The sequence below is a fragment of the Pipistrellus hanaki genome (assembly GCF_964339955.1).
Source record: "Pipistrellus hanaki genome assembly, chromosome: 17".
Taxonomy (NCBI): domain Eukaryota; kingdom Metazoa; phylum Chordata; class Mammalia; order Chiroptera; family Vespertilionidae; genus Pipistrellus; species Pipistrellus hanaki.
The window spans coordinates 42,622,442-42,646,278 of NC_140519.1; the positions used below are offsets into that span (position 1 = coordinate 42,622,442).

At 35.8% G+C, this 23,837-nt stretch overlaps 1 protein-coding gene across 1 annotated transcript in view; it reads right to left on the reverse strand.

Annotated features, from left to right (window-relative positions):
- The window catches only part of INTS8 (integrator complex subunit 8), a 34,431-nt gene that overhangs the window by 822 nt on the left and 9,772 nt on the right, over nucleotides 1–23,837 (reverse strand). Inside the window, exons 9-26 of the mRNA XM_084864693.1 lie at nucleotides 21,409–21,509; nucleotides 20,837–20,978; nucleotides 16,822–16,892; nucleotides 16,273–16,448; nucleotides 14,997–15,130; nucleotides 12,956–13,066; nucleotides 10,848–11,049; nucleotides 9,015–9,136; nucleotides 7,070–7,254; nucleotides 6,670–6,703; nucleotides 5,997–6,053; nucleotides 5,855–5,916; nucleotides 4,058–4,176; nucleotides 2,958–3,061; nucleotides 2,227–2,277; nucleotides 606–679; nucleotides 463–527; nucleotides 39–82 (exon numbers count right to left, since the gene is read on the reverse strand). Of these exons, the coding sequence (XP_084720819.1) occupies nucleotides 39–82; nucleotides 463–527; nucleotides 606–679; nucleotides 2,227–2,277; nucleotides 2,958–3,061; nucleotides 4,058–4,176; nucleotides 5,855–5,916; nucleotides 5,997–6,053; nucleotides 6,670–6,703; nucleotides 7,070–7,254; nucleotides 9,015–9,136; nucleotides 10,848–11,049; nucleotides 12,956–13,066; nucleotides 14,997–15,130; nucleotides 16,273–16,448; nucleotides 16,822–16,892; nucleotides 20,837–20,978; nucleotides 21,409–21,509 (1,854 nt within the window). The remainder of the gene's footprint in view (nucleotides 1–38; nucleotides 83–462; nucleotides 528–605; nucleotides 680–2,226; nucleotides 2,278–2,957; nucleotides 3,062–4,057; nucleotides 4,177–5,854; nucleotides 5,917–5,996; nucleotides 6,054–6,669; nucleotides 6,704–7,069; nucleotides 7,255–9,014; nucleotides 9,137–10,847; nucleotides 11,050–12,955; nucleotides 13,067–14,996; nucleotides 15,131–16,272; nucleotides 16,449–16,821; nucleotides 16,893–20,836; nucleotides 20,979–21,408; nucleotides 21,510–23,837) is intronic.

A 23,837-nucleotide genomic window follows, 5' to 3' on the forward strand; every position in this document is an offset into this window, starting at 1 on the left:
TTAACTATATTACTGAAACAAAACACAAAATTACTTACCGCAATTTGTCTTTTATCTGTTTCTCCTCTCTTGTGATGAAGATCTAAATGAATCAGTTAAGAATAATAAGTCTAATACTATTAAAACTACAGCAGAATCTCAACTCTGTTTTAGGTTTGGTTTAGAACAGTGGTCGGCAAACCTCTTAGTCAACAGAGCCAAATATCAACAGTACAACGATTGACATTTCTTTTGAGCCAACTTTTTAAAACTTAAACTTCTTCTAATGCCACTTCTTCAAAATAGACTCACCCAGGATGTGGTATTTTGTGGACGAGCCACACTCAAGGGGCCAAAGAGACTTGTGTGGCTTGTGAGCCACAGTTTGCCAACCACGGGTTTAGAAGATACACACTATTAAATACTTCTTTAATTTATAGAAATGAACTGTACTAGTATCACGTACATTAGATGAAAGGATACAAGTCAAGTATTCCAAAATGGTAACATCCCATATGTAGTCATAGTAGGAGTCCATAGCATCATGACTGAAAAAATAGAATTCAGTTACTTCCTCTTAAGCAGAAAAATAGTAGCTTCATTTCTTTTTTTAAAATCATGCATACCTGTTTTGCTCCTGCAGTGATTTAAAGGCTGTTTTGTAGTCAATTTCTCTGAGGAACTGACATAAAATTGCCACCTACATGAACAAATAAGGATTTGAAAATGGTTTAAGGTAACTAGTGTGAACAATAACTCCTGACTTTAGAGGGGACATTTTTTATTCTTATATCAACAATATTAGCTCATATTGATGGATTCTATTCAATTTCAATTGCAAAAACCTTTTACAAACAACTGCCTGCCCAATATCTACAGTTTTTAGAGGTTTATTTGAATGAGAAACTAGCGAAAAGCCAATTCAAAAATTGAAGGGAATGGAAAACTGCCAAACTGTCATGATATTCAAGGACATAAGAACATGCTTAAACCTTGACAGATGGCAGACACAGAGCTCATTTTGGCAAAATTTAGGCTGCCAGTCTGTTTAACCTAAAGCAGATCTAAAAGTATGTAGGTCATAATGCTTAATTATTAATTTAAAAAAATATAATTTATATAACATGAAATTCACCCTTTTATAATGCACAATTCAGTGGTTTTTAGTGTATTTACAAAGTCGTGCAACCATCACAACTATCAAATATCCTCCCTTCCAGTCTTTTCCCTCCCCTCACTCTGCAAAAACTCCGCACCCACTGACATCACTTTCCATTCTTCTTCCCCCAGTCTCTGCCAACCACCACTCTACATTCTGACTGTGTGCATGTGCCTCTGCTAAACATTTCATCTTAATGGAATTATACAACAGCCTTTAGTAGCTGACTTTTTTCACTCAACATAATACTTCTAAGATTCATCCCTGTTTTAGCATGTATCAATACATCATCCCCCTTTTATGACAGAATAATGTCCATTGTATAGACATCAATTCCGTTTATCCATTCTTCATCTAACAAACACTGGGCTGTTTCTAAGTTTCTGGAAATAATATACGATAGACAATGCTGCTGTGAACATTCATGTACAGATTTTTCTGTGAACATAGGTTTTCTATGTTCTTGGCCATACACAGGAAAGGAAGTGCTGGGTCATATGGTAATTGCACTTTTAATTTTTGAGGAAATGCCAAACTTTTCCCAAAAGGTTGCCCTATTTTATATTCCTACCAGCATCATTTCTTCACATCTTTACCAACAATTGTTCCTATCTGTCTTTGAATAACGGCCATATTAGTATGAAGTGATATCTTACCGTGGTATTGATCGGCATTTTCCTAATAACTAATGTATATATCTACTCTTAAATATAAAAAAAACCACACTTGAGAATGTTTCTTTTCCACTTTAAAGACCAATATTCTTTCATTTTAATTAAATTCTATAAAGGAGCCAGGACTTCAACTGGTGGTCCGTGAGGTCTGAAAGGTTGGTGGTTGCTGGTTTAAGGAAACCTTGGGAGCAGCAGTCGCCAACCAGTGGTCCGTGGACCACTGGTGGTCTGTAAGTTCTGAAAGGTTGGCGACCGCTGCTATAAAGAACTAAAAAACTTAAATATGTCAAATTCTTAAATACCATAAACTTAAGCAATAGCAAGGAAAATACAAGCTATTTCCCAGTCCAACGCTTTATATTTACTATAAACTCTAATATACAGGAAAATCAAAAATCAAAATATTAAACTAACCTGCGTGTGGCAATTCAGCAAAGAACAACACTTTATCATTCTTTTTATTACCTATAAAAACAATGTGGATTATTTTAAGAAACTAATTAACATCAATTATAATAAATGCACTGTTATGATATGGGATGTGAACAGGAGAGGTTATACATTTTTATAAAACTCCCAGCCACAGCAGAGTACACGTTTGTTTTTTAAAGTATACAGGGAACATTTACTAAGATATATGTGATAGCTGATACAAAGCAGGTATATGAGAACTCTAATTTTTTCTCTCTCTTTGCTATGAATCTAAAACTGTTCCAGCACCTAGCCAGTTTGGCTCCATGGACAGAGTGTCGGACTGCAGACGAAAAGGTCCCGGGTTCAATTCGTCAAGGTCACATGCCCAGGTTGAGGGCTCAATTCCCAGCAGGAGGCGTGCAGGAGGCAGCCAATCAATGATTCTCATCATTGATGTTTCTATCTTTTTCTCCCCTCTCCCTTCCTCTCTGAAATCAATAAAAGAGTATTTTTTAAAAATTAAAAAAAAAAAAATGAAACTGTTCTAAAAAACTATTAATTTAAAAAAAATAGTTATTGAAAAATTTTAAATATTGGACAGCAAACTGATCTAAAGCAATCAATTTGAGAGTAATCACAACAGAGAAATGAAAACTCACCCACAAGGGACCCAGGAAGAGCATTTAAAGGCAGACAGTCAAGAAGGAAAAACGCCAATAAAAACAACCTACCTGGTCTGTATACACATCAGGGGGTACCGCTTTATTAAAGAAATCAGAACACACAGCTCCCGCCTGGAGGTAATAGTGAAGAGCTGCTGAATACTGATTTGTCGCTGGAGTAGAAAACAGAGATCAAGAAATTACCTATCACAAATTATCCGTTGGAAAAACAGATGGCCTCCTTGGTGAAGTCAGGTGACAAAAGCAGATTCAAGCCACAGACTTAGAGATAACACTTATTCAAGAAAATACTGCAAAATATTGCCTTTTTAAAAAACTACTTTAAAGAAGCAAAATAATAGTTTTTGCCTTCTAAAAATGACTACACGAAGATTTGTTTCAGATTTCTTGTCAAACTTACTAGTATACAGAACTTAGTATTTGGAGGTACTTATTTCCCAAATGTCGTACTTAATTTTCTGAGGTCGTTTAGAACCAGTAAATCTTTTCTGAATAGATAATAAGATACTGATAATAAATTCTTGGATGGGGGGGAGGGCAAGGGGTGAAAATAAGCAGTCAACCAGCCTGGCCAGTGTGTCTCAGTGGTAGAACATTGATCTATGAACCAGGTTTGATTCCCAGTCAGGGCACGTAGCTGGATTGCAAACTCAATCCCCAGAAGGAGGCAGCTAATCAATGATTCTCATCTTTGATGTTTCTCTCTCTCCCTCTACCTTCCTATGTGAAATCAACAAAAATATCTATTTTTTTAAATCATCAACTATTTGCTTCAAAAATAACATAGGAGACAGCAAAATAATGTAGTGAGTGTGTAGAGATAAAACGAGACTGGCCAAAAGTTACTGCTAGAGCTGGGTGGCACATAAATGTGGTTTCATTATAGTATCCTATTATAATATCTGAAATCTTCTCTTTAAAAAACTCCACTACTAAAACATTGATCAGGAAATGATACCAGTCAGAAATTTTATTTGATTTGTACACTAACAAAAATATTCTTAACAAGTTGAAAAAAATCTATCACATAAAATGGAAGAATATCAATGTATTCCCCAAAATAAGTAATTATCAATTATAACATATTTATTTTCACTTCTAAAAATACTACAAAAACAAAACACAAAGCACGCACACATCTCACTCACCAAAATAAATGTCCGCCTGGATGATTAACCAGGAATGGTTGTTCGGGTTGATGCTGCGGCCGTACCGAACCAGCTCTTTCACGGTGACTGCCACAGCTTCAAAGTCCACTGACTGGAGGCTTAAGAGAAGACAATGACCAGTAAGCTCCATTTTAAGAAACAATTTCAAATTCCATACACACATTTACTAAAAACAAAGACTTACCCAAAATTTAGGTGACCATAATCTAAGTATTACTAGTTGTAAATATATAAAAACTATCAAAACATCTAAGTCAGCAAAAGTGTGATAAGCTAATTTTTTATAAACAGTTGAAAACCATCTGATTTTGTTTCCTTTTCCTCAAAATGCCAAAGAAGGTTGACTAGACCACTCTAAATAGGTCTCTTTAAATATTTTACAATATAAAGCATATAAAAGTCAGGATAAACACCTTAGCTCCACTTTTTAGGCACAATTTACCAGTAACAAAATTAAATTAATCCTCACAATTCTGACAGAGGTACTATTCATATACCCATTTTACAGATGCAAAAATTGGCACAGAAAGCAACTTGCCTATATAACAGGTAAGTGGAGTGGTTGAGACTCCGGTCCTAGGAGTCTGGCTAAGAGCCTCTAGGCAAACCACTCTTTTTGTTCATTAACAATACCCACACTGAAAATAAAGCAGGGTACTGCTTTGGGAAACAAGCCCCAGTAAGTGGAGAGAAGGGCCCCAAACCCATTTCTGACCCTCCAATCTCCTTATGAGATATAAAACTGTCTCCAGCCGAAGCCAGTTTGGCTCAGCGGTAGAGAGTCGGTCTGCGGACCCAAAGGTCCCAGGTTCGATTCTGGTCAGGGGCATGTACGTTGGTTGCGGGCACATCCCCAGTAGGGGGTGTGCAAGAGGCAGCTGGTCGATGTTTCTCTCTCATCCACGTTTCTGGCTATCTCTCTCCCTTCCTCTCTAAAAAATCAATAAAACTGTCTCCAGTCTCAAAGGCTGAGATGGAAGCAAATTACTCATTCTACTGATTGCTTCCCTACCTACTGAAATCTTTTCTTCTTCGCAGATGCTACTAAGAGCAATAAAATAAGGCTTAGGACATACCCTTCAGGCACAAAGTAAGGAGACTGGGGGGAAAGGAGGGAAGGAAAGTAACATTGGTGAGGAAACAAATATGGACTCTTCTGAGTGTGTGAGTGTGAGAGAGTGTGTGTGTGTGTGTGTGTGTGTGTGTGTGTGTGTATGAAGAGAAAAATGTAAATGGTTTCTTCTTCCAGAAAAAAAAAAATAGTTTTTCTCCCCTAAAAAAATTCCCCCATCATCTTATTGTGATTCTCAGGTGATGAAAGTAAGAGGGAAGTTTTTTAAAGTAATTAAAGAGCTTAGAAAGGCAACTAAAAGGGATTTGGAGCCTCTGATAATCACAGCTAGAGAAGATGTACAAAGAATTACTTAGAAAAAAATAAAAAAATAAACATTTTCAAATAGATACTTGTAAAAGAGGTAAGATTCCGAAAACCTGATAGAAAGCCATTCTTTTAGCTTCGATTTTCACTGACAAGTAATCAGAACTACTTAGAGCTCTTCTGTTCTATCTAAGGTTGGTGTACCTCCGCTCTTAAGAGTTATGCCTTAGTCATCGCTATTAGAAAGACAATTACTATTATAGAGAAACACAAACTTAGCTATAGAATCCTGACACTGCAGCCTTTTAAATCAAACTATTCAAGAGCTACCTATACCAGTCAGGATGGACCTAAATATATAAGTAATTTACTAAAATGTAAGCTGTAATACTTCTTACTTGGGGATGGAGGATGGCCAAATAGAGATGTGCTCGGCTGTGATATCATTCACAATATCTTCCTTAAAGAAAAAAGAAAAGGTGATTTAAAAGGAAGAGTATTTCAAACATCTTTAAAACAATGAAATTATGAAATACTCACCCGAACATTGTGAAGTTTGACAAAGAGTGATAAAATAATAGTCAAAACCAATGGTTCCTATGAGAAAGAAAACAGAATCCTTAAATATTATATGTTAATATTTCTTGAATCAACATCAAGGATACCAAGTATTTTTTTGGGACTTTTCTTACTCTTTGGAATTTACTATCTACTTTAGTTTAAAACACACTAAAGATCAACTTTATCTTTAATGTCATGAAAGAAATCCTGGCAAAAACTAATCCTATTTAGGAGTCTGGTTTAGAATATACGAATCCTCATGATTTTTGAAACTGAGTAAACAGATAACATTCCACAAGTACTTTCAGCTACCTTAAACAAACTGACTTTTATTCCTTAAAATAATAAAGGATGGAATCTAGGTTATGTCCAGTAAATTAGTATGACATTAACCTGATCAAACAAAAGTCAAAGCTAGGCTTCACACATCTAGCCCTATTAGAAAGACTTCTTTGTCATTTAAAAAAATGCCTGTTTGTAGTCACTAGAACATGTTAGGTAAATGCAAAATAAATTTCTCCTTTTAGACTATCCTATCCTCAACACTGAAGCACATTAACAGTTCACCTAAATAATCATTAAGCACTCAATATTTTTTAGTTATAGTTTATAAAAAAATCATCAATAGTAATTGACTTTTAAGAAAACATACCCGTAATTTTTTTATAAAAGAAAGCAGTTCACTCCTACAAAAAAACAAACAAACAAACAAAAAAAACATTATATATACAATGAAAATAAATTATAGGTGAAGATTTATTCCAAACTCTCCAGTTCTGCATGTGTAAGAATATATTTTATTGCCATAACAATATAATTTCTATATTACTATCCAACTGTAAGCTTCCATTGATTATATTAAATGATAGTTTCTTAAAATAAACAAGATATTTCCAAAGGTGATCATGTCAGACAAGTCCATGAGATGTCAGCACCAGCAAATTCTTACATTGTCTATCTTTATGATATATAAGGATAACGGTAGATGTTCTGGAAATAGTACAAATAGCATAAATAATAACTAAGAAATAAATAAACTGATCAAAACATACCTATACATTATGCCTAATGTGGATTCCCTCTGCTTTATTAAACTAACTCTGCCATCATTTCCTCGTTTGTGTTGGCTGGACACACTACAGATCTGAACAACAACTTCCCACAGGTCTTTCGCAGTCCGTCTACTCTCTTTAGGGCCCGGAAGCTCTTTGATTGTAGCTGCTAAAAGCTGTCCAAGCTGTAACACGGAAAACAAACAGAAAATACACAAGAGATCATCTGTAATGCCACACATGTGAGTTCTATTATTAAGGCACAAAAGCAAAATGGACAACTGTCCCAGTACACCAAGCAGTTATTCTATGCTGTGCCTTCTCCCCAACAACTGAGAATCTTAGACCTCATTATCTGCGGACAGATCTGTATCTGCTCAGGAAAGAAACCTCTGGTCTTCGTATATTATAAACCTCACTGCTCCAAACAAGTATAGTCTAATGAGAACAAATTGCGATGATGCAAAGATGTATGTGACTTGTTAAGTGGGAGGAAAAACAAATTTCCAAATATATATAGTATGATCCTGCTTTAAAAAAATAAATAAATAAAGGTTTGCAAAGAAATGTATACAATACAATGTTAACGGGGTTAAAATCCCATGGATGAGATTAAAATAGTGCTTAAGTTTTACACACACACACATTTTAATAATTAAAAAATATTTCTTGAGAAAAATATATGGAAATTGTAGTTGATAGAACAAGATTCAAAGCAACTGTTCTCTAAGAAACAGTAGCAACTGGGGATACTGCTATGTGAAGGGGCAGAATTAGGAAAGGAAAGATTACGGAAAATGATTGCCCTAAATTAAGAGAGTGTACAGACCAAAGATGGAGGAAGGACCCAGAAAGAATAAAAAGTGGAAGAGCTGAAAGCAAAAGGCAGAGAAAAGACAGACCCTAAATGTAGAAAAAGATAATCAAATTCTTATAGCAAATTCAGCACAGTGAAGATAATTAAAAGAGGAGAATGTGTGGGTGGAGGTGGAAGAAGGGATAAATGAAAAAAATAAAGATTAAACTAAAGGAAAAAAGAATGAACAACTTATTGTCAGTTCAGGGGTGTCACTACTGATAACAAACAAGTACACTAACAACAATCCAGCACATTACATTTAGATAAGTAAACAGACTCTAAAGAAAGGTAAGGTCCACCCTGGCTGAGTGGCTCAGTGGTTGAGCATCTGTACACCAAAAGGTTGCAGGTTCGATTCCTGGTCAGGGCATAACGGAGGCAACTAACTGATCAATGTTCCTCTCTAACATCAGAGTTTCTCTCTCATATCCTCTGGTGAGAGTTAAAAAAAAAAAAAAAAAAAAAAAGTAAGGTGCTCAAATGGAAAATGGTGGAACTACACACTCCTTACGGCTCCCACCAGTGTACACCCATGTATACCTGTGTATTCCCGAGCTTAAAACTAGAGTCTGATTTTTTAAATTATATTTTTATTGATTTCAGAGAGGAAGGGAGAGAAATATCAATGATGAGAGAGAATCATTAACTGGCTGCCTCCTGCACGACCCACACTGGGGATCGAGCCTGCACACCCAGACATGTGCCCTGACAAGGAACCAAGCCATGACCTTCTGGTTCACAGGCTGATGCTCACCACTGGGCCTTGCGGGCCGGGTTTGACTTTATCATCCAAAGCAATAAAAGCTGACCCACCTCTCACCAGTTTAGGATTATACCAAAAGTTTATCTTTGAACTACATTATTTTTCCTTGCATTATCATGGAACTATAGGGTACTAGAAAAAAGCATTAGAGAAGGCAAACTAAGCGCCTGAATTATCAAAAACTATAAACCAACAAACATTTGTCCAACCTTACATTGTATCATAAAAATTGGACAAGTTCCCTAAGTAGTACAAACCTAAAAAAAAATAGGTACAATAATTCCATCCTAATAATTATTTTATTTAGATTAAACATGAATTACCTTTACATATGGATTACTCTGGAGCAGAAAGGCAGGAACTTGCAGTGTAAGGTATTCGTTTTCCTTCCAGTTTAACATAAAAGCAACACATTCCTCAGCAATAACTTGACGAAGAGGAATATCTAAAAAGCCAAGAAAATATTTGGAATTACCATCATAACATTATAATGAGAACAAAGCAAAATTTGCTCAGATTTCAGTTAAACATATTAAAAACAACAGTTACAGATAAAAAACAGAAAAATATTAACATTTTGTACTTTTCTCTAGAAAGCTTAAAGGTTTCCTAACAGTCTGCCATGGTCCCCACTATTATCAAAAAAGTACGCACTTAAGAACACCTCAGATACCCAACACTCTACTGCGGAAATTTATAATTCGAATGAGCAGAGAATGAACACACAAATGAAACAAGTACAAAATGATATGAAATAAACTTTAAAGAGAAATAGATAAACCATATAAAACTGTAATAAATCTGAGTTAATATATCATTTTTATTATTTTTCTGATTAAAATGTAATAAATATTCCTGAGACAATTCATTCACTCTTTCAAAAAATATCACTGTACCAGAAGCAATTGTTTTGAACACTTCCTTAGTATATTAACAGTCGGGTTTTAATGTACTGCAGGAAAAAGAAACCCCAATGAATGCTGAAGAACAAGGTTAAAACTCTAAATGGAAAGAGATATTAAACTTAAGTAATTATATTCAGTCTTTCTAAAAAGATTGCCTGTGGCTATTTAATTTATATCTCATCTTCTTTCAAAAAAGAATCTGAAATGACGAAAAACAGCATAGGAGCACAGCAAAGTAAAAAATACATTATTTGATTTATCTTCTTAAAGAAGAATGAAGACAGAAGTGAAGTTAGCATCCCAAATGCTGCATGTCACTGAGTGCTGTACAGTCTGCCAAAGGAAGCCCACACCAGAATGGGCTCCACTGCTTCCGTTACTCAGTCAGCGGTCCCTCTGTCAGATGGCCTGGCTCTCAAAGCTGAATCAGAACCGAGAGTGGAGTCCTGTACAGCCTGAGAGGCAGTGCCCCTTTTCTGAGATATTTACATTTAGAATGGGGCCGAAGAGGACTGTTCCTAAAGTGATCACAGCGAGTTCCTGACTCAGTGGCAATCATTCTGAGGCCTTTCTATGATTATGATGGTAATGGGGAAATAAACCTTCAAAATGTACCTTTAAGGACACTGACTGTTTTAACAGAGTATCTTCAAATTGCAACTAGTTTCTATTGTGTAGAGTCCCCTCAAAATCCATGTCCACCTGAAACCTCATAATGTGCCTGGCAGAGAAATAGGGTCTTTGCAGGTCATCCTGAATTACAATGCCTGTTCCCTTATAAGAAGATCACACACACACTCACACACACACACACACACACACACACACACACACACACTGCCATATAAGGGAGGAGGAAAAACGAAAACAGAGGGAAGAAAAACAGGCGGTAAATGAGTGACACAGCCATAAGCTAAGAAGAGGCAAGAAAGGATTCTTCCCTGGAACCTTCAGGAGGAGCCTGGCCCTGCAGGCAGACACCTTGGTTTCAGATTCCTAGTCTCCAAACTATGAGAGAATAATTTTCTATCATTTTTAATCATCTGGTTTGTGGTACTTTGTTACAGCAATCTTAGGAAATGACTTGTTTCCTACATTTTCCCAATGTTCTCAAGTGAAGTCCACATCTGAATTCTATTTTCGGAGAAAAATAACCTTTTTCAGAAAGTAAAAAGTCAAGGAAACATCCTTAGACTCTCCCACGATTACTTGGTAATGAATTTCTGAAATGTGGCTTTGTGCAAGTCTTACCGGGAAGCCTCATCTCCAGATATCCCCGCACCCGACTGATGAGATCAGAAGGAGGTCTCTCTCCTGACTGCCCTGTTCCAGCTTCGTGGGTATAAATATCCAACAGCAGCATCTCATTCAGCGTGACCTGACGAAGTTTTGGTGAGAACTCTGTTACCAACTCCAAACAAGCAGCAAACAGCTGCTTAGCATGGGAGAAGTCCTATGAAAAGAAATAACAGAATAGTCTGGATTATCTTTCCTTGCAATCCAAAAATATGTAACTTTATGAGTACAGAGCAAAGAGAAAGATGAACTTAAATGATGGACATTCACTATCTCAGGAAATGAGGCTAAATTATCATTATCTCTGCATTGGTGATTTATTCCAATAAATATTTAATCCTTTTGCAACTTTTTAAAAAGATCCAATAATCAATCAATATAAATTACATGCCATATTACTAAATAATTTTTACATAAATTATAAAACAAGAATAAAAAATTTTACATAAATTATACGTTATATACATTATATGGGTGTAAAATTCCTAACAGCCTTCTCCATACACCTTACACCCTTCTTCAACAAGATTCCATATTCTAAAATCTTTGCATACAACACTATTAATCTACATAGTTGACTTGTAAATCAAATCAGCTATAATCCAAGCCCTTTGCTACATATCTCCTAATTTTTCCAAAGAGTAGTCTTCCATCTCTCTCCCAGGACCCCTTCCGTCCAGTCGGGCTTCTTCTCCCTTCCACCCCCATCATGATAAAGAAACAGTTCACTAAACAAAGATCTTCACCTTTTTACTTTTTATCATCACCAAGGATGTTTTTATTGATTTGAGAGAGAAACATCAATTGGCTGCCTCTCTGAGAGATCAAACCCACAACCTACTGGTATATAGAATGATGCTTCCATTGAGCCACCCAGTCAGAATTAAACCAAGATCTTCTAATTGGCCCTGACTGGTATGGCTCAGTGGATAGAACTTAGGCTTGCGGACTGAAGGGTCCCAGGTTCAATTCTGGTCAAGGGCATGTACCTTCGTTGCAGGTTCATCCCCAGTAGGGGGCGTGCAGGAGGCAGCTAATTGATGTTTCTCTCTAGATGTTTCTCTTTAGATGTTTCTAACTCTCTATCCCTCTCTCCATTCCTCTCTGTAAAAAAATCAATAAAATATATTTTTAAAAATATCTTCTAATTGTCCAATCTACTGAACTGGACATTTTCTACTGAAACTCCACATGTACCTGGTCCTCATATCCATCACACCACCCTTTCTGGGACCCAATGTTGCACCCCCCAAGCTCTGTACATTCTCCCTGAGTGATCTTTGATGACTCCCAAATCTCTGTCTTCAGCCCAGACCATTCCCAAGCTCATGTGTCCAATTGCAGGCCCAAATTAAACACTGTAAAAATGAATTCATAATCTGCCCTTCAAAAATGATTTTCTCTTTAAATTCAGTTGTTGGCACTGCCACCTGTTCCCTGACACCCAAAACAGAAACTTGAGCATCATCCGTGATCCTTTTCTCCTTCTTGCCCTCCGCAGCAAATCAGCAATCAATTCCAGTCTTTACCTCTTCAAGGTTTCTCTAATATGTTCTCGTCTCTCTGTCCTTTCTAGCACTGATGCCACTTACTAGCTGTGTGACCTTGGACAATTTAATACCTTTGAGTCTCTGATTTCTCACCTAAAAACTGAAATAACACCCTCGGCACAGTTGTTTTTTAAGAACAATGTATATGGCCCTGGCTGGTTTGGCTCAGTGAATAGAGAATTGGCCTGTGGCCTGAAGGGTCCCGGGTTCGATTCCAGTCAAGGGGCACATGGCTGGGTTGCGGGCTTGATCCCCGATGAGGGGTGTGCAGAAGGCAGACAATTGGTAATTCTCTCTCATCATAGATCTCTCTCTCTCTCTCTCTTCCCCCCCACTTTCTTCTTCCTCTCTTAGTAATCAATATAAAAAATATTATCTTTTAAAAATCCTTTTAGGCCAATGGCTATCATTTTAAGATCAGGAAAATAGAAAATTCTGATTCCTGGCTTTCATGTTAAAATTACAATAGTAAAGCATAGTCTTAACCAGTAGTTAATGTACGCTTTTACTCACCTTAACAGCACTGCAGTGTAAACCTTTGGCCATGAGAATGTATACCAAATCCCTTGTTAAACTGTCTTTAATGCCCAGGATAACACCACTATAAACAGAAGGTACTTCCCACTAGAAGAAATAAAAATATGTAAATACACACACTTAGAGAAAGTCAAATCTAGATAAGAATCTTTCAATAATCCTCAATCACATTTAAAAAATCATACAAAGGTCATCTTTAAAAAAAATAACAGCCAGAATAAAATGCTATTAAAAATGAACATCATCGCCAAAACCGGTTTAGCTCAATGGATAGAGTGTCGGCTTGGGGACTGAAGGGACCCGGGTTGGATTCCGGTCAAGGGCATGTACCTTGGTTGCTGGCATATCCCCAGTAGGGGGTGTGCAAGAGGCAACTGATCGATGACTCTCTCTCGTCGATGTTTCTAACTCTCTATCTCTCCCTTCTTCTCTGTACAAAATCAATAAAATATATTAAAAAAAAAATAATAAAAAAATAAAAATGAACATAATCACTATAATGAGTCAGTAATAAATAATTAAATTGACTGGAACATATTGAAGGTTATAGACAAAAAGAGTATATGTATTAACTTATGCAGTCGTCACAACAGTACTATGAAGTAGATAGTAATCCCCCTTTTACAGATGAGAAAGCTGAGGCACACAGATGTTAAATAATTTCCTCAAGGTTATATAGCTAGTAAAAGTATGGAAGTTGAATATAAACTCGGGTAGTTAAGTGTCAGAACTCCCTCTCAAATATTATGTTATACTTCCTCATCTATAAAAATGAACACTAATAACCATGTCAATACTAATGAGGCCCAATTAATGTTCACAGCAATTTCCATTTCACTGCACTTACATGTTCAAGTCCCATAAAATAGCTATTTTGATTTGCACTTCCATGAAGGAAAGTTGTTAAGTAAATAACCTCAGAAACAGGTATATACATTACCTGTGTGTTTGGGTTCTTTTTTTAAATCCAGGATTAATTTAATTTTAAAAACAAATACAGCTATTGACTTACTCTTTTCAACTTAACTAGACAGTCTTCCCAGGGTATAACTGCCCAGTAAAAACATACATCTTTACAACTTGGTGGTCCCCAAGCTTTTTGAAAAAACCATTTCACAGGAAGAAAAAAGGATATAAAAGAGCTGAAGGCCCTGAACGCCATGGTTCAATTGGCTGAACATCACCCTGTGCACCAAAAGGTTGCCAGTTCTATTCCCAGTAAAGGCACATACCCAGGTTGCAGGTTCGACCCCCCACTGGGGGCATGTAAGCAAGGCAAAGGAACAATGTTACCCTCTCTCTCTCCCCCCTCCCTTCTTCTCTCTCTCAAATCAATTTTAAAAAGTATATTTTAGAAAAAGAGCTTAAAAAATACATTAAGAAGCGAAAATATAAGGAAGATAAACATGTAGTTCTAAACACCCTCAGTTTATTGATGGGAACTACTCTAGAGGGATAGCTGGGCAAAGTCCATGTCTCTAAGCCAGTGCGAAACCAATGTCAGGGATGAGAGAGGGAAAGAGTCTAAAATCACACATAGTGCAGATGTCATCTAAGACCCCTGTCCTCGGGTCCATGCTTCCTCAGGATTCTCATCATTATAAATGGTCTCTGCCATTTGCCACATTGGACAGAACAGATCAGCCAAGGTTCATTGGGGAAATCAGATATCTTGGCAGTAACCACCATGAATAAACAACCCCAATGGCTCATCTTCTGCATCTTCTCCAATTTTACCTAAAACCCATAAAATAAAATAAGGTGCATGTAGATGCTATAATAATAAGTGGGATATAAACTTGTTAGAAGCTACTGGTTTAATAGTATCTTTTCTAGTATTTTTTATTCCTGTCAATGGATGTTCAAAGTACACAATTATTATCATGTGAAGGTCCTAAATTATTGGCAAATAAAAGGGGTCCTTATTCTCAAAACGGTCAGGTAACAACTCTCCGATTAACTTACCTTAGAAAAGAAGGGTAATTTTATTTCCTGTTCTTCACAGAGGGTTTCTTACCTTATTGGATACTGTCCAGAATTGGCGCTCTGATGTCATTCCATGTAATTCAATTAAAATCTGCCGAATCCTCCAGGGATCCACTGACAGTATCAGCTGATGCTCCAACTGGCCAATGTTGACACTTGCTGAGGCTAAGAAAGGAAGAGATTCCTATTTTAATGATTTAATTCAAGGGTATAAATAATCATGTAAGTACGAGTGATAATTTACTGAAATTGTGTATGTAACTATTATATTTACGGGGTTTTTATTCTTAGTATATATCTATTCTAAACACAGCTCTCATCTTCAGAACTGATTCACCAACAGAAGGTAATTTACATATTAGCTTTATCCTCAGAGAAAATTTAATATAATTTGTATTATGTCTGCATTTAAAAAAGCATTTAATAAGGATGAAGAAAATATAAACAGAGGTAAAAATCAATATGGATAAAAACTAACTTATATAGACAGTCTTCTACTTCTTTAACATAACGTGTTAATAAGAACATGTATAAATAAAAGGTTAATTTTAAATAACAAATATTTAAAATGTATGTTTATTGAAGGGAGAGGAAGAGGAGGAAATATTGCCTTCTCAACCATGAAATGATCATTAAAACCCTTAATTACAACTCACCTTTGAGACAGTCCTCAATTTCCAGCATTTTATGTGTTAATGTTATTCCTTTCCTTTACAACAGTTAATCAGTTTAAATCCAGTGAGTTTCAAAGCTGCTAAAGTTTTGCCTTTTTGTTAAACCAACTGAATTCTCTACCTCACCCATACTAAGTTTTGAAGCCTTTTTTTTTTTTTAATTAATTAACAGGGCTATATTTTCTAGTTATATTTATAAATTGAAGTTAAAAACTTTTAAAAAATCACATAAATAAGACAAAAAAGACAATAGTATTGCCAAAGCTAAATGCCTAGCCAATAGGTAGAATCACAGTGACATAGGCTGAAATGGAAGCCTGTATTTTTTATGGTCTTAGCACATTTTACCAGTCCTCTCCCACCTCTTTTGTTACCTCCCAAGAGCACATTAGCAGCAGAGTTACCTTGGTCCATTACCCTAGCTACAATCTTATATGTATATAGGCCTAACTCTCCACTAACCACAGACTCAGCAGAATCTCAGCACTTAATGGCCTAAACAGAAATATAATAATGGAAGACAGGTAGACTTCTATTACCAACATAAGTGCAAATTAAAACAATTAAGAGGGCATCCTCAAATATACTGAGGGGCAAATGTGCCAACATTAGCTAGCAGACTGGAGAGCTAACCTGGGATGTCATAAAAGGACGTCACGGGCTTAATGCACAGGTTCACTCGAGGAGATCTCTTCCTCATCTGATCCACAAGGAGTTTCCGTTCTTCATCTTTCAGCAATGTAATGAAAAGCTCATGTGAAGAAATCATGAAAACATACTGCAGGTCTTCCAACCCCAGACACACATTCCTAGATCAGTAAGAAATATTATAGAACAAAAAAGGACATGATTTAGTTTGGGAAAAACAATATTAGCCAATTTTGTTAACAAACCAGTTAACAAATCACCATTTCATAAACCACATTAACAATATTTTGAAATAGATTTTAAAATTCCACTTTGGTCCTTATTTAAAACTGTGACATCAATGACAATATAAGAGTAATTATACAATCATACGTATGGTGAGGCTGCACTAATCTCAACCATATTTGGTTCTCAAATATTAGTTACTGCTGGTTTATAAGATATGCAGTTCAAATACAAAAAAATAATAAAAGGTACTTTTCTCACAAGACTAAGTTGAAAGTTAAAAAAAAGAAAAAAAGAAAGGTAACTTACTTTAGAAAAGAAGCCATGTTTTCTTTCAAAGAATCTGAAGATTTTTCCAAGTTTATTGATCTTGAACATACCTAGAAGTGTGAATATTTTCATTTGAGTATGGGCTTTAAAAAATATACACTAGGTATGAAAAGTTACAATTTAAAAACAACTGAATTTTCCTTTTTCAGGCATATGTCAATCTCAAATCTGATTAAATTAAAAATTATATCAAAAAATTAAAATCCATAATGAGGAGAGGGAGTAAAATCTAATCATTTCACTAACTGCAGGTATTAATAAGAATAGTCTGTTTAGCATGGTATAAAGTTCTCCCAGAATTTATGAATTGTTACCAATTACATGTAGTAATAAACTATGAGAATCAATAGCTATTGTCAGAAAAGCAAGAGAAGATTCATCTTAGTTGCGAAGTATCAGTAATAACTAAACTAATAGCTCTAAAACTAATGCTTAAAAAATTAACCAAGATTGAAAAAAATAAACAATAAAAATAATTACAAAAACCAGTTAAAAAAATATTTATCTACAAATATTCTAATATTATTCTGAGTTTATTCATTAGATTAGAATTCCTCCCATACATTTACAAGCCAAAATAAAACATAATTAGTATAAAAGTCCCTATCCTCAAGAAACTAATATTCTCTAATAAGATATAGAATATTTGTAGCTACACTGTTCATAACAGCAAAAAAGTGGAGACACAAATGGACACTGAATAGCATACCCAGATGAATGGACACACAAACGAGACATTCAGTAGTATACCCATTCAATGGAATAGTATTCAGCCATTAAAAGGATTAAAGCAGCCAAGACCAGTTTGGCTCAGTGGATAGAGCATTAGCCTGCAGACTGAGAGGTCTCAGGTTCGATTCTGGTCAGGGGCATGTACCTTGGTTGCTGGCACATCCCCAGGGGGGGTGCAGGAGGCAGCTGATCAATGTTTCTCTCTCATCAATGTTTCTGGCTCTCTGTACCTCTCCCTTCTTCTCTGTAAAAAAATCAATAAAAAATATATTTTAAAAAAAATAAAAGATTAAAGCAGAGGTCATCAACGGATGGTCCATGAGGTCTGAAAGGTTGGCGACCGCTGGATTAAAGTATTAACACAAGCTACCACATGAATGAACAATGACAACATTAAGTGGCCTGGCCGATGTGGCTCAGTGGTTGTACATCAGCCTGCAGACTGATGTACAACCTGGGTTTAATTTCGATCAAGGGCATGTACCTTGTGTGCAAATTTGATCCCCATGCCTCGTCAGGGCATGTGCAGGAGGCAACCAATCAATGTATCTCTCTCACACTGATGTCCCTCTATCTCTGTGTGTGTCTCTCTCCCTTCTACTATCTCTAAGAATCAATGGGAAAATATCCTCAGATAAGGATAAAAAATTTTTATATTAAAACTAGTATTAAACTTGCTATCATATGTAAGATCTTATGATAAGTAACACGTGAGTGTCGTTTCATATAAGATTATTTATTCACATATAGAGAGGCATTGTACATGTGTCATGGAACAACATTTGTGGTTTAGTTATCAAGACATAGGCAAACAGAAAAGTGGTACAGAATAGAGCCCAGAAACAGGCTATACACATTGGGTGTTCTATACAGGCAGCACGGGGACTGGAAGAATAAAATGGACCATTCAGTAAATGGTACAGGAACAAATCAAGTCATATAATGAAAAAAAAATTTTTATACTGGACCCCCACTTCACATGACATCAAAAAATCAATTATAGATTAATTAAAGATCCAAATGTGAAAAGAAGGCTATGCTATAAGGCTTTTAGAAAATAAAGTATCAGACTATCTTCATGACTACAGGATAGGAAAAGCTTTCTTAAGTAACACACAGTAATCATGAAACCTTTATAAACTTTATATTAAAATTAAGAGCTTTTAAAACAATAAAAAGAAAGTTAAAGGAGAAGTCAAACTCAAAGAAGATACCTGTAATATATAAAAATGGTAAAGGACAAAGGCTATAAAGAACCACCCAAATGTCTGCAAAAAAAACAATAAAATCCAATAGAAAAATAAGGCATACCACTTGAAAAAAGATACCTCAAAAGAAGAAATCTATGTAAGCAAAAAGTAAATGAAAAGCTGGTAAATTCCTTAGAGGGGAATGGAAACTTAAAACTCAATGAGATAACCATTACAATGATCTGACAGGCAAATAAAAAAAATCTCAAGATGCTGACCAACGAGAATTCTCATGCATGCTGGTGGCAAAAAAAAAAACTTTTTTTTTTTCCTCTTTTTTTTTTTTTTTTAATATATTTTATTGATTTTTTACAGAGAGGAAGGGAGAGAGATAGAGAGCTAGAAACGTCGATGAGAGAGAAACATTGACCAGCTGCCTCTTGCGCACCCCCTATCGGGGATGTGCCCGCAACCTATGTACATGCCCTTGGCCAGAATTGAACCCGGGACCTTTCAGTCAGCAGACCGATGCTCTACCATTGAGCCAAACCGGCTTCGGCAAAAAAACTTTATTATAAAAGTAATATTTAATATACACTTTCTCTAAGTGTATAAAGAGGTAGTATGTATTCCAACTAGCACAATAGCAAAAAACTATAAACAACACAAACGTTTATCATCATAAGAATGAATAAAATGTGGCATTGGCATATGATGTTAAAAACACCTTATAGCAATGGAACATATTTCACCATTAGTATTAAAACACCTGCCACTTGCCATATTGCAGATCTGCACTGTCCAATATAGAAGTCATACAGCTACTGATTCTTTGAAATAACACTAGTACAGATTGAGATCTCTAAAAATACAGATTTCAAAAACTTAGTATGAAAAAGATTGTAAAATCTCTCAACTTTTTACACTAATTTCATGTTGAAATGATAGTATGCTGGATATATAAAATATAATTCCACTTGGAAAAAAACACTTTACAGCAATGTGAAGAAAAACAAAAAACCTTGTGTCTGTCCCAGGCAGGTTTTGCTCAGTGTTTTGGGTTCCATTCCCAGTAAAGATTATGTACCTCAAAATATTTGATACCTTAATCAATAAAGAAATTTTTTTGAAAAACATTATGTACCTCAGTTGCAGGGTGGATTGCTGGCCCCACTTGGGGTGCATGCAGGAAGCAACCAATCAATCTGTCTTTCACACTCGATGTTTCTCTCCCCCACAACCCCATCCTTCCCAACCACTCTCTCTCTCAAAAAAAAAATAAATAAAAAATAAAAAAATAATAGAAAAAGTATCAAGTGAAGATTAAAAGAAAACCTGTATCTGCATTCAGCAACTTGAGGAAAAAAAATCTCACAAATATATGTTTAATCAAAGAAAGTGGATACATTTTGTATGATTTATACAAAAGCTCTAAACAGGAAAATTACAGAATATTCTGTAAGGGTGCATATAAAGGTAATACAATGGTGAAGAAAAGCAAGGAAATGATTATCATCGAAGGCAGGACAGCAATTTCCTCAAAGAGGCAGAGGGATTGGAAATAGAGCATGAGGAGGGCTTTTACAGTGCTGGTAATGCTGCACTTTGGAACTAAGTGGTGTTAGTTATGCTTTATGTACTTCTCTCAATATCTATTAGAATCAAACAGTAAAAGAAAGAGGCTGGAAGATCCCATAGAAGCAGACAATAGAACTGACATGAGAGGAGGCAAAGGTGTGATTTGAGAGTTTTTAGTAAACAGGTGATAGAAAAGGTGACTGACACTTTATTTCGGATGAGAATAAAAATGACCTGAGAAGATGGAATAGTCAAGGACAAAACTTTTGTAAAACAAAAACACTAAAGGGAGAGTAAAACAGAAGTCAATGAAGAACTAAGGAAAGCCCAATAATGTAGGAGAACTAGGAAAAAGGGAAGGTAAGAGTGTAGTCTGTCAGTAGTATCAATTATCAGGTCAGATGAAGACAGAAAAGAGGGCACTGGAATTGGCAACTAAGATGTCATTGGTCTTAAAGCAAAACTGTAAGTCAAAAGGGGAAATAATGTCTTACCTCAAGGAGAAAGTCTATTTTCTCTTTATTAGGTCTAAGAAATAGCTGGTTAAATTGAACACTAATTGTTCTACCTTCCAATATATCACGGACTGTGTTACAGGCACAGACTTTAAAACAGATTTCATCTAGAGCTTCATTTCTGTAGAATACAAAAGTAGATCCACTAATATTTTTTAAATGAAAAAAGGTTTACATTACAAAACTAAATTCACAAGAATGAGCCATTTATTCTTGAGAGATTAAGATTTTAGGTTATGCAGGCACACTAGTAAATACCCGAGTCAGGGGGGAAAGCATAACAGAAAAGTTTTGAATTTATCAATGGACAAGTTAGTTACAGATTAGTTAACAGAATCATTATTCTGCTATGTATAATCTTTTCTCCCAAGCACTTTTTAATAGAACATTTAAGGGTTCCTCTGATTATGCTAATTTCCATATACTAACAAATGTGAAAGTATTGTCACAGACTTATAGGTAACTTGGAGGTTTGTTTCAGATAAACCTGAAATGCGCACTTGCTCTTTCATTCAAAAATCAAAAAGCAATTCTTGGATTTACTTACTTACCCCTGTTGAGCTTTCTGAAAGAGTTCTCTTTGTACTGACTGTCGGAACTGGACAGGTAAACGGAAGGTTGAGTTATCTTCAATGAAAATCTTTATTACCTCCTAGAACATAGACATAAAATTGTATCCATTTAAAAAATCATGCTTTAAAGTCTCCCTCCCCCCAAAAAATAAAGCCTTTCTCCAAGAAATACTAAATTTAAAAATAAATTTTAAAATAAGCCTTTCTATAATAAAAACACACATTGAAGAAAAATCATAAAATGTTACACTTATTTATTTATGAATGAAAACTTGTGTAAGAGATATTTGAGCCAACTGACAACACTTGCTGGGGAACAAGATCTCAAATGCTCCCTCCCTCATGGTTTTTAAATTAAAGATCACGGGCCAAAAATGAGAGGTGAGAAAAGAATCCATTAGTAAGTGGCAGTGCCGCTACATTATCAGAAGTTTTAAAAAATTCTTCTCATTCACTTTAAACACAAATTAATACAACAGACTTTAAAAAATAATAACTTAAAATAATTCAGCTGGAAAAATACATGCCAAAATACTATCCTAATAAATTTAAGTGGTTTAAAATTACAGAAAATACCCACATTGTTACATCCAGACTTTTTCAGCTCTTTATCAAGCAATGGAAGAGGAGAGAAAGAAGGGGTGACAGTGTGAGGAGATGGGGAAGATTTTAGAAACCATTAACGCTGATCAACTGTTACCCGGAAAGTACTGACAAAAGTGGTTTCCAAAGTCCAGGGCAACCACTGCTGCACCTCCACAGTCAAGCCCTGGCCACGGGGAGAGGACTCATTTGTTACAGTTGTTCACCAACTGCCTGATCAGCACAAAACACACACAAGATGTTCATACAGAGACTCCTATTCAAGTAGTAAAAGATGAAATATGATTTCTAATTAGAGTGATAAATAACTAAAGGGACAAATTTTAGTTACAACAAAATTGCGATTTCCTCTTCCTAGCCAACTAGTTGCTACTTTGATTTACACATTTTGGCACTTTGTTATATTCACAGTAACTTGTAACTATCTATGAGTAATATTTCTAAGGTCTTATTTGCACAGGTAGCTTCTTGAAGATTCTCTATCTTAACCATATTTAGTCCCCACCCTCCATAAGCCTTACTAGGGAAATACAACTGAAAGACCTCCAGTCCTTTTTCTTCTCTTTTTTTTAAAATTTTAATTTCTTTATTGATTAAGGTATTATATATGTGTCTTCATCCCTCCATTAACCCCCAACCCCGTCCTTCCACTCATGTCCTCACCCCCTGGTGCTCATGTCCACTGGTCAGGCTTATATTCATGTATACAAGACCTCCAGTCTTTAATAAATTCGTCTGCATCTAATTCATCCTAAAGAAAGTTTTTCTTCCCTAGATTAAAGCACAACAATTTTTTTTTAATGGCCAGAGGGAGGGGAAGAAAGTATTAGCCACTCTTTTCTTCTATTTTGGGGGGGGGGGAGGGGGCGCGCGGAAGGGATAATTCTAGTTGAGAAGAATGTACAAAAAAGTTGGACTAAAGCACATTTGGAGACACAAAACTAAAGGTATGCTATAGCTATTTCATTTCATGATTCCGGTTTTGGTTAAACATGAAGGCACTGTTCACCTTTGAGAACAAAGGCTTTCCAATAGAAGATTTTAAAGTACAAATTCTAATTCCCAGTGATTTTCATTACACAACTAAATATATACCCACAGGGGGCATGCCGGGGGGTGGGGATAAAAAATCTCAACAGCCTACTTAAGCCCTTTGCATGAGTAACATTAAAATAATGACCAGGCTCGATGGCAAAGTGGGTTCTGCAACCTACCACCCACACCTACCAGAACCGCCTTGCTCTCCTCCTCCTCCAGTCTGAATATCTGCAGTGGCTACAGTAAGGCTAGGCTATAGGTTACACTTTCAATCAGACACAAAACTTCAGTCTCCACATAGAGAATATTTGCTAAATGAAGTAAGTCAGAACAAGACAAATACCATATGATTTCACGCATATGTGGCATCTAAAAAGCAAAATAAACAAGCAAGACAGAAGCAAACTCATAGATACAGAGGACACTTCAGCCGGCTTTCCTCTGGTGAGACATTTTCTAGACACCAGGCATACAAACGGTGAGAGGGGGGCTAGGTGACAAGGTGAAGGGATTAAGGAGTACAGACAGTTATAAAATAGTTATGGGATGTAAAGTACAGCTTAAGGAATATACTCAATAATATTCTAAGAACTATACATGGTGTCAGGTGGGTGCAAGATTTACTGGGGGAATCACTTTGTGGTTATATAAATGTATAACCACTATGCGGTATAGCTGAAATGAATACAAGACTGAATGTCAACTCTAATTTAAATTTTAAAAAACTTTAGGCTGCATAGCACTAAAAGTTCTCTACCTGTAATTTA